The sequence below is a fragment of the Heterocephalus glaber genome, unplaced genomic scaffold (genome assembly GCF_053883595.1).
Source record: "Heterocephalus glaber isolate CG9 unplaced genomic scaffold, H.glaber_assembly_v1.0 deba00001429, whole genome shotgun sequence".
Lineage (NCBI taxonomy): Eukaryota > Metazoa > Chordata > Mammalia > Rodentia > Bathyergidae > Heterocephalus > Heterocephalus glaber.
Genome location: NW_028258294.1, coordinates 10,759,499 through 10,772,591, shown reverse-complemented (window position 1 = coordinate 10,772,591; position 13,093 = coordinate 10,759,499). Strand labels below are relative to the sequence as shown.

At 44.8% G+C, this 13,093-nt stretch overlaps 1 protein-coding gene and 1 pseudogene across 1 annotated transcript; one reads left to right on the top strand and one right to left on the bottom strand.

Annotated features, from left to right (window-relative positions):
- The first annotated feature begins 3,003 nt into the window (after window positions 1-3,003).
- Window positions 3,004-4,058, top strand: LOC101705077 (dnaJ homolog subfamily A member 1 pseudogene; annotated as a pseudogene).
- A 2,570-nt stretch (window positions 4,059-6,628) lies between these two features.
- On the bottom strand, window positions 6,629-10,171 carry Izumo1r (IZUMO1 receptor, JUNO). Its single transcript, XM_004838125.3, has 5 exons — window positions 10,090-10,171; window positions 8,728-8,871; window positions 7,876-8,064; window positions 7,273-7,408; window positions 6,629-7,118 (listed from the first exon to the last, which is right to left on the bottom strand). The coding sequence occupies exons 2-5, from the start codon at window positions 8,863-8,865 to the stop codon at window positions 6,850-6,852; spliced, it is 732 nt and encodes a 243-aa protein (XP_004838182.1). The 5' UTR covers window positions 8,866-8,871; window positions 10,090-10,171; the 3' UTR covers window positions 6,629-6,849.
- Window positions 10,172-13,093: the final 2,922 nt, after the last annotated feature.

Genomic DNA, 13,093 nt, shown 5'->3' with positions numbered 1-13,093 from the left:
CAGGTCACTTCTGTGGAGGCGTTGGTGGGGGAGACTGACAGGGGGCTCAGTACTCCTTTTTCAGGTAGCCAGAGTGGTCTGGGAGCAAGGTCCCTGTGCATGAATGCCAGGCTACAGCCACTTCTGCACTCAGGGAGGGGTTTTCCTGAGGAACATTACTCAGAAAGGTATCTTAAATTAAGGGCAGCATATAAAAGAGAGCAACCTTTATTTTCATTTTTCATCTGCCACCCAGTATTCTCTGAGGAAGGGCCTGAGTGGGGTTGGATGTTCCTAACATGGAAAAGTGACTGGGTTGTATCCAGTAGAAGGAGCAACCTCCAGCTTCTCCTCTTCCCCTCAAGACGTAGCGCAGTCCAGGCCAGGGACAGGACCTCTTCGAACTGGAGGCATCATCTAATCATCCAAAGCTGTTAGATTTTTGGTAATAATTCTTTCTTCTACACATTTCATCTAATACCTATCTTTGTGGCACTTTATGTAAAATTATGGTCCAAACTTTTACAAATTCTGTCTTCCTAATAGTTCCTGAGTCTGCCCTTTTCTGGTCCACTGCCTCTACTGTAGCCTGACTTCATAACTCCTAGACAGTTACTCACAATTAAATTGACACTTGCCTTCATATTTCACTTCTCTCCTGAAAATTCACTCTACACATTGCCCTTGGTCACCTTGTCTTTGATTTGTCCCTCTTTACATTTTTTCTTTATACATTTGGATCTTTAAAAAAAATCTGCAGCTGCTGGTTACAGAGGGCAGAATGAATGCCTGAAATCCCACTAAAATGATTGTTTACTTCCAACTAATCCTCTACCAAGAGCATGTGAAGAAAATCACCAGAAAGAAAGATTTAAACATATTTAGAAAGTAGAAAGCATAGGAAAGCAATCAAAGAGGGCAGGGGAGGCTAGAGGAAGTATAGGAGGCAGCTGAGGTGGAAGATGGAACTTATCTGCTAGGCACAACCTCTGACATGCTCTGGGTATGGAGTTGGCAGGCCTGGGAAGCAGAGAGAGAAAATCTATACACTCATCCCACCATGTTCTTCGTTCAAATCAGGGCTTAGGTAATCCTCCATTATTTATCCATGGAACTTGGAGGAGGTCTTCTTTAAAAAATTAAATAAAATTCTGAGTAGTGCTGAAGTTTCACATGAGTGTCAGCATTCCAAACAGAGCCATACTTTATTCTGGCAGATGAGAGTAAAGCCCCTCACACCCAAATATTCTTTTCAACTCAGTCTTGAGAGACCAAATATACAAATGGACAATGGTCAGGCCAAATATAAAAACAGATTTCCAACCCATTATCTATAGTAACCAGCCTAAAAGCCACCCACACTAGTTGTAGTGAGACTTATAGAATGTCTAGACCACTGTCTCTATCAAGTAGCCCAGGAAACCATCCAGTAACCCCTGTAACAATCAGTCCCAAACAACATGGACTGATTAATGACTTCTAGCTTTCCTAGTTTTTATCACTGGTTTCTTAGGACAAACTGGAGAAAGCCAAATGGTCCCCTAGATAATCATCTCAGGTGCACTGCTTCCAGCCACCTGCTGCTTTCCCTGCCACCAGCCCTATCCAGGAAAGACCCAAGGACTTCCCTCTCTCCCACTCCAAAGCTTTTCCACTGTTCTGCCTATTTTTGAGTTTCTGTCAAAATGCGAGCGACAGTGGCTGGCTGTCTCATTGCAGCATTCTCAGAATAAACAGCCTTTGCCTTCTCTTGTTTGGGAGTCTTCTTTATTTCCACCCTATTTCCATCTAGTTAGCCAACCCTCCCCATGCCCAGAAACCCTCCAACCCCAGCAGCTTCATACTGAGGGGGAAGAAGACCCACATAGGCAGCAATGGAGGGAAAAGACCGCTAGAAATGTCAACCTAGCCCCTGACTCTTAAATATGGACAGACAGCCAACGTCACCAGATGAGCAAAACCCAGCAGCACAAGGGAGACAATCAGAACAGAACAGAGTGACCTTGGAGGAAACATCATTCAGAGACTAGAAACAGCTTTTGAAAAATAATTCTAATTAGATCTTTGGTGAGATGTGAGAAGATATTACTTCCATAAAACCAAAAACAGCGGGCTGTGAAAAATAAGGGAATAAAGAGAGTCTCCTGGAAATTAAAAGTAGATTGCCAAAATTAAAAAGATTGGAAGATTAAGATGAGAAACTCCTGACAGAACAGAGAGCAAAAAGTCTGAATGTGCAACAAAAAAGATAAGCCACTCTTTGTAACTTGTTTCTAGCTAAGGGCAGAAGTGGCTAGAAGTGTGTGCATCTGGGTGGGGACTATGGAGTTGGAGGGGTGGGGTTGCTGCAGCTCTGTCACTTTGGTTTAGAATCCTTTGACTTTTAGCTATGTGCATAAATTGTTTTGATTGAAAGGAATTCTGATGGTTTACTCCACCCCTGCCAACCACATGAAGGACTACAGCTCAGTCTCCCTCCTGCTTAGGATCCCTCCCAGGGGGAGCTAGTCTTCCCTCTTTCTCTACAACCTCTGTATCTGCTTCAGTTCCACTAAACTGCCTACCAGGCTCTTCAGTGCAACCCTATGAGCTGGAGCTGTGAGATCAGAGTTTTCTGGTTTCAAACCTACTTATATTTATGTTCTAATTTGGAAAACAGGGATAATAAGAGTACCTGTCAAGACTTTTATGAAGATCAAAGAATTGCCTAACACATGTTACACACTTAGAGGTAGGCCCAGGGTGCATGGCAAGCGATCAATAAATACGAAAAGCAGGGAACTTTCCAGAATGTGCTGAGAGGTGGAGGAGCGGCGGCTGTCTGAGCTGCGCATTGCTATGTGCTCCTTCCCGCTTCCCCCACTCTAGCCCAGCCCGCTCACTGGCTGTAGAAAACGGTGAAAGAAGCCACTTACAATTATGTTTTGGGGGTTAAACCCAAAGCCACCCAAGAAGAACTGAAAAAGGCTTATGGGAAACTGGCTTTGAAGTACTACCCTGATAAGAATCCAAATGCAGGAGAAAAGTTCACACAGATTTCTCAAGCTTATGAAGTTCTCTCTGATGCCAAGAAAAGGGAATTATATGACAAAGGAGGAGAACAGGCAATTAAGGAGGGTGGAGCAGGTGGCGGTTTTGGCCCTCCATGGATATCTTTGATATGTTTTTTGGAGGAGGAGGAAGAATGCAGAGAGAAAGGAGAGGTAAAAATGTGGTACATCAGCTCTAGGTTACCTTAGAAGATTTATATAATGGTGCAACAAGGAAACTGGCTCTGCAAAAGAATGTGATTTGTGACAAATGTGAAGGCCTAGGTGGTAAGAAAGGAGCTGTAGGACAACTGCCTAGGTCCTGGAATGCAAATAAGAATTCATCAGATAGGACCTGGAATGGTTCAGCAAATTCAGTCTGTGTGCATGGAGTGCCAGGGCCATGGAGAATGCATCAGTCCTAAAGATAGATGTAAAAGCTGCAACAGAAGGAAGATAGTTAGAGAGAAGAAGATTCTAGAAGTTCACATTGACAAAGGCATGAAAGATGGCCAGAAGATACCATTCCATGGTGAAGGAGACCAAGAACCAGGACTGGAGCCAGGAGATATTATCATTGTATTAGATCAGAAGGACCATGCTATTTTCACTCAATGAGGAGAAGACCTTTTCATGTGTATGGATATACAGCTGGTTGAAGCACTGTGTGGCTTCCAAAAGCCAATATCCACTCTTGACAACCGAACCATAGTCATCACCTCTCATCCAGACCAGATTGTCAAGCATAGAGACATCAAGTGTGTGCTAAATGAAGGCATGCCAATTTATCATAGACCATATGAAAAGGGTCATCTAATTATCGAATTTAAGGTAAACTTTCCTGAAAATGGTTTTCTCTCTCCTGATAAACTCTCTTTGCTGGAAAAACACCTACCCGAGAGGAAGGAAGTAGAAGAGAGAGATGAAATGGATCAGGTAGAACTCGTGGACTTTGATCCAAATCAGGAAAGACTGCGCCATTATAATGGAGAAGCCTATGAGGATGATGAACATCATCCCAGGGATAGCGTTCAGTGTCAGACCTCTTAATGGGGCAGTGAAAAATATTCACTGCTGGCATTTTGTGTGCAGTAGTGAACACATGAAGGGCTATAATCATCATTTGCTCACTACCTGCTATTGTTTTTGTTTCAATATTCAATTATAGTAGTGTTTTAGAAGCTAAATGAAGAATAAACACAAATATAAAAGCTCTGACTTTGCCCTGTATGTATGATGACTTCAGTGTGCAAGATGAAGTTTAATGCCTGTAAAAAGTACCTAACCCTGGTGTCTGGTAGGCCATACATTGTAATTGATTGCAGTTGTATGCATGGACAAGCTTAGACTGAAATGCTAGGTACATGTGTTGAGTTTAGTGTATGACCCTTCCTTGTTAAGCTATGGATTAAAACTGTATTTAACTGGGAATCAGAAAAAGGAAACAGTTTGTAGAAGTGTTGTTCTGTCTAGTTAATTTGTATTAAGTGGGACTCATTGTGATGCCTCTGCATTCTATTGCCTCAACTATTACTTGAAGGTGGCATAAAATATAATTTAGTCTGTGGTATCAGTAATAGAAATGATATTTTTCTGAAGAAGGGGTTTATCATAATGCTACTTCTTAAGGGCTTGCATTTCTAGGATTGCATTCCCTTCTGTTGTGCCATCTTTTAAAATATATATAAAAAACTATGTTGGCCAGTCCTGGTTATATTCTTTTTCCCTTCTCTTTGGACCACGATAAGCCCTTAGTGACTTCAGAGCTTTGAAATAAAAGGGTAACTTTGAAATTAAAGTGAAGAGACTACATGGAAAGCTAATTTGCATGAGTAATATAAGAAGGTGTTCCTTAGGTATGTTACAGGCTTACTTTAACCCATTTGACTTATGTTCCAAAGTAACTGTAATTTAATGGTAATAGTACAGCAAATTATGATGAATAGCTTTACTTGTGTGTTTAAGTCATGTTCACATGCTTAAATCTGGGTATCAGAATTTAAGCAACTGTTAAAATGTATGAATGTCTCCTTAATATACTGATTACAAAGCGAAAAAAAAAGTACTAAAAGCTATTAGGGCTCCCAGAACTTGCTTTGTTTAGCCCAATTTTTAATCTATTTTGGCTACTTTTTAATATTTATGCCCCAAAATGCTTTTTAAAAAGACATTAAACTCTCAACTTTATTAAACTAAATAAATACCTCAGTCACTTCATTTGGTCCTTGATTCTGAAGAGATTTTATCTACCTGTATTTTTCAAGCCACTATTGTTTCTTTTTCTTTTTCTTTTTCTGAAATGTGGCCTCCAAAGTTGTCCAGGCTGTTCTTGAACTTCTGATCCTCCTGCCTCAGCCGCGTGAGTAGCTGGGATTACATTTGAAGGTCCTGCTCCTTATGGTTGGCACCTCGAGGCCTCACTTGGAGTTTGACTAGCATCACCTTCCTATTCTCAGTGAATGCCCTCCTCCACTGGGCTCAAGCCCTTAGTGAGTTCCTCTCAGGACCCCAACCCTGGCCTTTCAAACTTTCTTGCAGACTTCCAGAGAAGAGATTTGTTCCCACACCCACTGCTGTCTCTCTCTTACTCTATGCACCATATATAGCTTTGTGATTGTAGCGTGACAAACCTGTGACAAGGCTTGCTCTGTGAATGAGCAAGTTCAAGATAGGTACAGAAAGAATGGAGGCCATGTTTCTTTGATGAGCAGAGTTTGCTAATGTCTGGCAAGAATGAGCACTTGTTTGAAAAGCCAGCCAACTTAGGTGCTAGAACCTTCTCTGTCAAAGAAAAGATTGTAAGGAAGGCAACATCTAGTGCTGGGAGGGGCCGAGCTTCAGGATCCACAAAGTTCCTAGTGGGCAGGCCAGCTGCCAGGCCACTCATAGAAGAGACTTGAAGTCATACCTTTTTCCCAGTTTAGTTTGATGTTTCTGTCTCTTTCTGGGGGACATGGCATTGCCTCAGAAGTACACACTATATCCTAGCAAACAAGGGCACTATCTTTTTCCTTTCTCTTTTTTGTAACTTAGATCATCTGATTCAACAACCTCATTCCTCTCAGCTAAGAGAAAAATCAACAGTCTTATCTAAAGATCAATAGAGTTGCCAATAGTTACATAGAAAGTGGGAAGGCTAGATTAGAATTCAAGTTTCCAAAATTCTAGACCAATATGTTGTGATTCTGGGAGTAAAAGAAAGGGGATAAAAGGAAGAAGGGGAACATTGAAAGCATTTCAGGTAGCTGCCTCAATTTTGGTATCCAAAATTGAGTCAATGGTTTGGGTGGCCTCATCCCTCAGCCTGGCTTTACACTTTTGTTCTGGTGAATCACTTATGGGGAGGGGGAGTAAGAAAGTAACTCCATCAGAGGTGTTGTGAGGATATGTGGCAAATGTTAAGAAATCAATAATTCTTAAGGAACATCCTAACTCTGAGGCTTCAGTATATCAGGTAGGCTGGTTCCTTTTATGTGCATGTGGGGTTTGTGCCCATAAGGCTGGGGCAGAGTGACACACAGAGAGGACAGTTCCACTGCCATTTTATTGCAAGCAACATGATAGGATGGGAGGCCAGGTTGCCACCATCTACTCTCCCATGGAAGGGGTGGTGTGGACAGGACAAGAAGATAGGCCTCTTGGAGTCCCATCATGGATTCCATTGCTAAAGGCAGGGGGTGGGTCACTGTAGCACTGCTGGTCTCCAGCTGCTTCCCAGGCAGAGATGGGGGCCTCAGGCACTAACCAACGTGGCCTCAATCCTTCCTGCCCCTAGGTGGTGGTCATGGCCTGGCCCATAGCTGGTGGGAGCAAGAAAGGCAAGTGGGAGAAGAAGGGACCATCAGCAGAGGAACCATAAGAACAGACAGAAGGTTGTGAGGATGTAGGAGCACTCCCAGGCTGGGGCAGCACTGGCAAAGCGGTGGGCCACATTTATATTGGGGTTGCCCTGATCAGGCTCAAACCACTTCTGGAGACAATGCCCACTGTTCCTGTGCTCAGGGCTCGCCTTGAAGGAGTTGCTCCAGATCTTCTCACACAGATCAGCTGGAGTGGGGAAGTAATCCGGGAAAGGACGGCAAAGGGCCCCTGCTGGGCAGCGGCTTTTTCCTGTGGGGGTTGACAGTGTAGAGCTCACTCCTCAGTGGTCCTCTCCCATATCCCTATCATTTACCTTGGCACAGCATAGGGAGGGTTTCATCTGCACCCAGGTTGGGGACTCTAATACCTTTGCCTTCCTCCTGAGCCCTGTTGTACCACTTACCTTGACTCAAGTCCCAGCCTCCCTGCCAGTTGGATTTGCAAGTGTAAGAACTGCTACAGTCAGCCCACCACTGCTCACAGTCCTCTTGGCACAGTGGCACGCCCAAAACTTGCTCTTCCAGACCCTTCGGGTCCACCTGAGTGCAGGCATAATAAGAGATAAGAACATTAGTAGCAGCAATTTGAAGACTACTAATAGCTACTATGGTACTTGTGCCAGGCACCATGTGTACCTCATCCCTTATAAAATCTCTATCTATTATTAATTTACAGACAAGAACAATGAGACCAAGTGGTAAAATAGTTTGTCTCAGGCTGTACAGCTGGTGGGAAAAGATGAAATTCAAACTCAGGTCTGTCTAATTCCACCAACCCTCCTGTGGCAATAATCCCTCATCCTATTGTTCTCATCTGACCAGTCTCCCCATGCCATGCTCCAGGGCCAGATGCTGCTTCCCCTTCATCCCTTTCTCCAAGAGAGGCTGCTGGTTCTGCTCTTGTCTATATGGGGCAGCACCTCCAGGAGACACGAGCATATAATTAAATTGAAGCCCCTTGCTCTTAGTAACAAAATACTGCTTGGATCAGCCTCTGGCCTTCTTACCAGCTGGATCCAAGGTCCCAGATTGGGGGAACACTCATAGAAGCAGGTGGCCTGGATGAAGTGATTCTGACAGCTTGGGGTCAACAATCCACAGTGAATCAGGCTGAAGCTGTGGAGCTGTGACTCTGTGAGGTGGGCTTGCCAGCTTGTGGTGGCTGTGCAGCAGGCATTGTCCTTCCAAGGGATACACTGAAGGTGGAGGAACAAGCAACAGGCTTGAAGAGTAAAAGGCAGGCTTGGTGAGTGTCTAGGGCAGGAGGGTAGCAGAGTGAACATGTCCCTTAGGAGAAAGCCCTACCACATTTAGGTTAGCACTTCCTATGGAGGAGGAACCTGATGATCTAACAATGTTGATCCAGAGGGCGGCAGGCACCTTCACAGTGACTTCCCTGCCACAGGCTGCTGCCATCTTCTATGAACACAACTTTTGGGGTCTCAGGCCTGAGAAGCAACAGAGGTCTTTGTGGGGAAAGCAAGTACAGAAGAGTCCCTGTGAGACATGGGAGAATACAGGATTGCATTGTTTTGGAAGGACTGATAGGATAAAAGTTTCTCCTCCCACATCCCTGTCTATTGCCTTTGGGAGCTTGGAGGAAGTCATTCTGTTTCCCAGACCTATCCATGAGGAGATTTCTTTGGATCCATGTTGAGCCAACAGTGGGTCTTTGGGATTGCCTTCTGGCCCTCTCAAATGGCCAGAGCAGTGCATTGGCGAGGATTTGGGATACTTCTCACCCAAGGCACCAAATGATCAGTGGTCCAGAGACCACTTTGGCATTTGTGTTGCTTCCCTGATTAGCCAAAAAAAAAAAAGCCCCACACCAGCCCCTGGGCCAAGTCTAGCCTCTGTACCTGCACAAAGAGCTTGTCTTCTGGGCCAGGTTCTCTCTTGTGGTGCCTGGCATTCATGCAGACATTGAGCAGCTTGTCCCCAGCCCAAGTGGGCATGGCTGCCCACAACCCTAGCAGGAGCTGCCACCACTGTGCCATGGCCTGCTGTGGAGAAAACACAAGTGCAGCTCATGTGATGGAGAGGAACCCTATTTCCTCCTCCACCATAAGAGGCCCTGTAGAGAGAGGATGTGCTCCAAGGCTCCTTTAAGTGGCTACCACACCCTAGCTGTACCCAGGACCCTCTGTCTGGGGCAGCATCATGGAATATTAGGGCAGGTGGAATAATCCTTTGAGGTCTGACACCCCACCCTCGACCATGGTACAACTGCAGAAACTGAAGCCAGAGAGTGTGTGAGCCAAGCCCTAAGAAGGTCAGGGAAGAATAGTTCCATCCTTTCTGAGAAATTCTTCCTAACTCTTCTCTACTCATAGAGCCAGCCTTTCTCACTCAGTAGCATTTGGACTGGGAATTCAGAGCATTGGTCCTTACCCACAGCAAATCCCCAAATATTGGCTCAGTAACTGAACAAATACCAGATCCTCCATGGGACCAAAGGGCAAAATAGGATGGGGTTGTGTGGCCAGTGTTACCCCATCTAATGTCAGTTCTAATCCAGCCCCCAAGAGGGTTCCAAACAAAGCCCATAACTCCTCAGAACAGCTTGTCCCTAACCTGGCTCCCTTTAGCTAGAGTCCTTTCCTTAGAGCAGTAGTTCTGCTTCCACTGGCCTCGAGTCATCTCAAGCCTATCCTGAGCAGGTCTTGGATGGCCTCTCAGAGGTGGGGCATGCTCAGCATTAGGATGTGTAGAGCTTCATGTCTAAACCCAAGCCCCAGTCCCAGCACAGCACTGAGGCTGGGCTTTCCCTTGTGATTGTTGAGTACTATATCTCCCGTTCTATTCTGGATTGTACTAGCAATGAGAGGAATGGAAAGAGAGAACCTTCCCAATCCCGCCAAAACCAGCAGAACACCTACCTTCAAGCAACCAACTCCTAGAAAAGAAACTTCTCAATCTTCACTACCCAGGAGCCCATGGCTCTTCTATCCCCTTGGGCCCATCACAATAAAACTGAACACTTGCAGACTAGCATGAGTTTAGAGTCCCAGACCTCCTGGGGATGGGGCCCCGGCCCTGCCTCTGGAGTCCATCCTTCAGTCCAACCTGATGCTGCTGTCTATCCACAGCACCAGTTCTAGGCTTGGCTACCATGACTGAGGTTGTTGTTTTTTTGTTTTTGTTTTTGTTTTTTAAAGAATCAGGTATGTTAGGTGAAAAGAGGAAAGACACTGCCCTTTATAGTACTTTTTCATACTCACTTTTGGTGCAGAAGTCCTCCAGGGGCTCCCTTCCACCCCCTAGAGACAGGAGTGAGGCCAGGCCAACAGGAAACCACCAGCTGCTATTTATTACCAATCCAGTTTCTATGAGGTCCAGGTGCAGGGGCAGAACCGGAGGCGGCTCCAGCTGAGCAGCCTCTTTGGCTCCACAGGCCTCTGGGATCTCAGAGGGTCTGTTCTCTTGGAGAGGGAAGACTGCAGAGTGGGAATTTCAGGGTTCTGTAGTCAGCTACTGAGTTTAACTCCCAGGGCTGCCTCACTGGCTGGATGACTTTGAGGAAGTTAGACTTTCTAAGCATCATTTTCGCCATCTGTCAAGGGAGCTGCTAAACTGGGACTGTTGAGGAAAAGAAAAAGTTCTCACAAAGGAGTTGGCAAAACTCCTGACACGGGGTTAAGTCTTTGAAGTTTTAGTTCTTGATCTTCTTCTTCAGAGCCTTTGCCTCTCCCCTGCTCCTCTGTTCTGTTCCGAAGCTCTACCTGCCCCTTCCTCAGCTTAGTCACCTGGTGCTTGAATACCTGTGTCCTCTCACAGCCTACAGGAGCCAGGGGTCCCATAACAGAGGGGACCCAGCAGTGCACAGGGTGCACAAATGATGTGTGTGGTCTTGAGGACCCAAAATTTCACTGGGTCACCAAAACCAAAACCAAAACCAAAACCATCCTTCACAAGCCACAAAGCATCCTCCGTTAGCACACGGACTCTTGGCCTGTGAAATACTACTCTACAAGTGTTCCATTGAAACGGAGCCCATATTTTTGTTCATTTCTTCTTCTAAGGAGAAGTAACTGAAGTCATTGAGGTTTTATTGATACAGAGGAAGTGAAAGCAAAACACCAAAAACATTTTGAAGAAAATATACTTTGACATTCAACCACACAGTCAATGTACAAAACACGTATTAATCATTATGTTGAAAAATGACATGTTCCACACCTGGGTAATCACAGCCCCAGAGTACCAAGCACCAACAAGCACCAGGCACTGGGCTCATGCCATCTGTACACAGTCTCACTTCCTATTTGCAGCAAGGCCCAGAGTGAACACCCTCCCTGTTTTAGATGTGGGGAAGCTGGAGCTCAGCTAGGAGTAGCAGAGCTAGTGTCGGAACCTATGTATACATACATGAGTCAATATCGGATGAGGGGGAGACAATCAGAACTGAACCATCTGGGTCTGGGTACTGCTTTTTTAAAGTTACATGCCACAGACAGATTTTGTGTGTATGTGTGTATGTGTGTGTCTGTGTGTCTGTGTGTTGAGTGTGTGTTGGAAGATGTATGTTGGCTTGTTTTGGGGAACACTTGATAGTTACCAATTGAGCATCCATGACCTGCCTTAGGCAGAGGTGGGACTGTCTTCCTCGTGCTCAGATATCGAAGGGTAATGGCCTTTCTCCAGCATAGGTCTCTTTCCACAAGTGCCCACCAAAGAGAGTGAAGCAGGTCATCATGTTCTATTTAAATCCTCACAAATATTCAGAATACTCTAAGCCTTGAAGAGGTAAGAGATTTGCAGTTGACTATTCAGCTTAAAATGGCTATGGACATTTCTCGCAAAGGCAGAAACCCAGAAATGAATCACAAAAGTAATTACTGAGAAAACTGTCCTTCATATGGAGGGGAGAAGAACAGAAGGAGCTTGCTAACAGTCTCTAGGACAAAGCTGTAGGAAATGAGCCAGAATTACAGGCCTTGCAGCTGCAGGTGGAGGAAGGAGGGAGGAGGGGAGAGGCGACCTTTCAGAACCCTCTGGCTGGCCTGCGGCATCTGCTCCTTAGAGAGGCAGTTGGAGGCCCTTGAGCAAAGCTCATTTTACCTTATTGTGACTGAGTCTTCCAGAAAAATCTGTTCCCTGACTGCAAGCTGGTAAATCGGAGCTGGCTGTGGATGGGTCATTTGAAGCAGCAGATTGAAAACAATTTCATTCTAAAACAAAAACAACAAAACAAAATACTTAAATTGTCAGGGGAAGAGATACAGCAGTGCTCAGAACACTGAAGCAGGGTGAGGTGGTAGCAGCAGTGGATGGAGGAGGCCAGCTTCATCTGTGGTTTGGGGCCACTAGGAATGCTGGGCACTGATGACTCACCTCCTCTCCTTGTCATGAGCTCACCCGAGGGGCTGAAGCCCACTGAGTTCAAGGATAGACTAAGGAACCAGAGAACTAGTACCAGGAGCCTTTTGGGGGGAATCCGAAATCAGAGGCCAGCTGAAGGATCATCAGTGACTCAGATTTCTTAGTCTTCTGAGTCCTTCTTCTTACCCCAAAATCAATGATCATCCACTGCTTATCCGTTTGTAACTCTGTCAGTGAAACAGAAAATCTTTATTTTTCCTCCTCTCTCTACCCAAATGCCAAAACGATTGGTTAGCATTCTGACTCTTTTTTTGGTGGTGGTGGTGGGGGTCTCACTAGGTTGCCCAGGCTGGTTTCAAATTCCTGGGCTCAAGTAATCCACCTGCCTCAGCCTCCCAAGTAGCTGGGACTACAGATATGTGCCACCATGCCTGGCTTTTGAATATTTCTGAAAATGAAGAAATAGTACCACTGTCTCTCCCCTTACTTACTGTAGGTGTCATGATCAGCTTTTGCCTCAGTTACTGCAACAACCTTCTAAATGGCTACGTTGCTCCTTTCTAAAGCTATATCCATGAAGCCAGAATAATCTAATTTTGCAGTATTTTATTATTAAAATTTTCAAATGTTAGGAAAATTGAAAGAATTTTACAATTAACATTCATATACCTACCACTTTGATTTTACTCTTACAATATTGTTTTGTTGTATGCTGAGCTAACTATCCACCTTTCTACTGAACAATTAATCAATCTTACATGTATTTCAAAGTAAATTTTAGGCATTAGTGTACATTTTTTTCTAAATAATTCAAGCATACATATTATTAGCAAGAGTTCAATGTTTGTTCGAAGTCTTTCTTTTCTTTTAGAATGATTCTTCCTAAAATGTAAAGATGGTTAC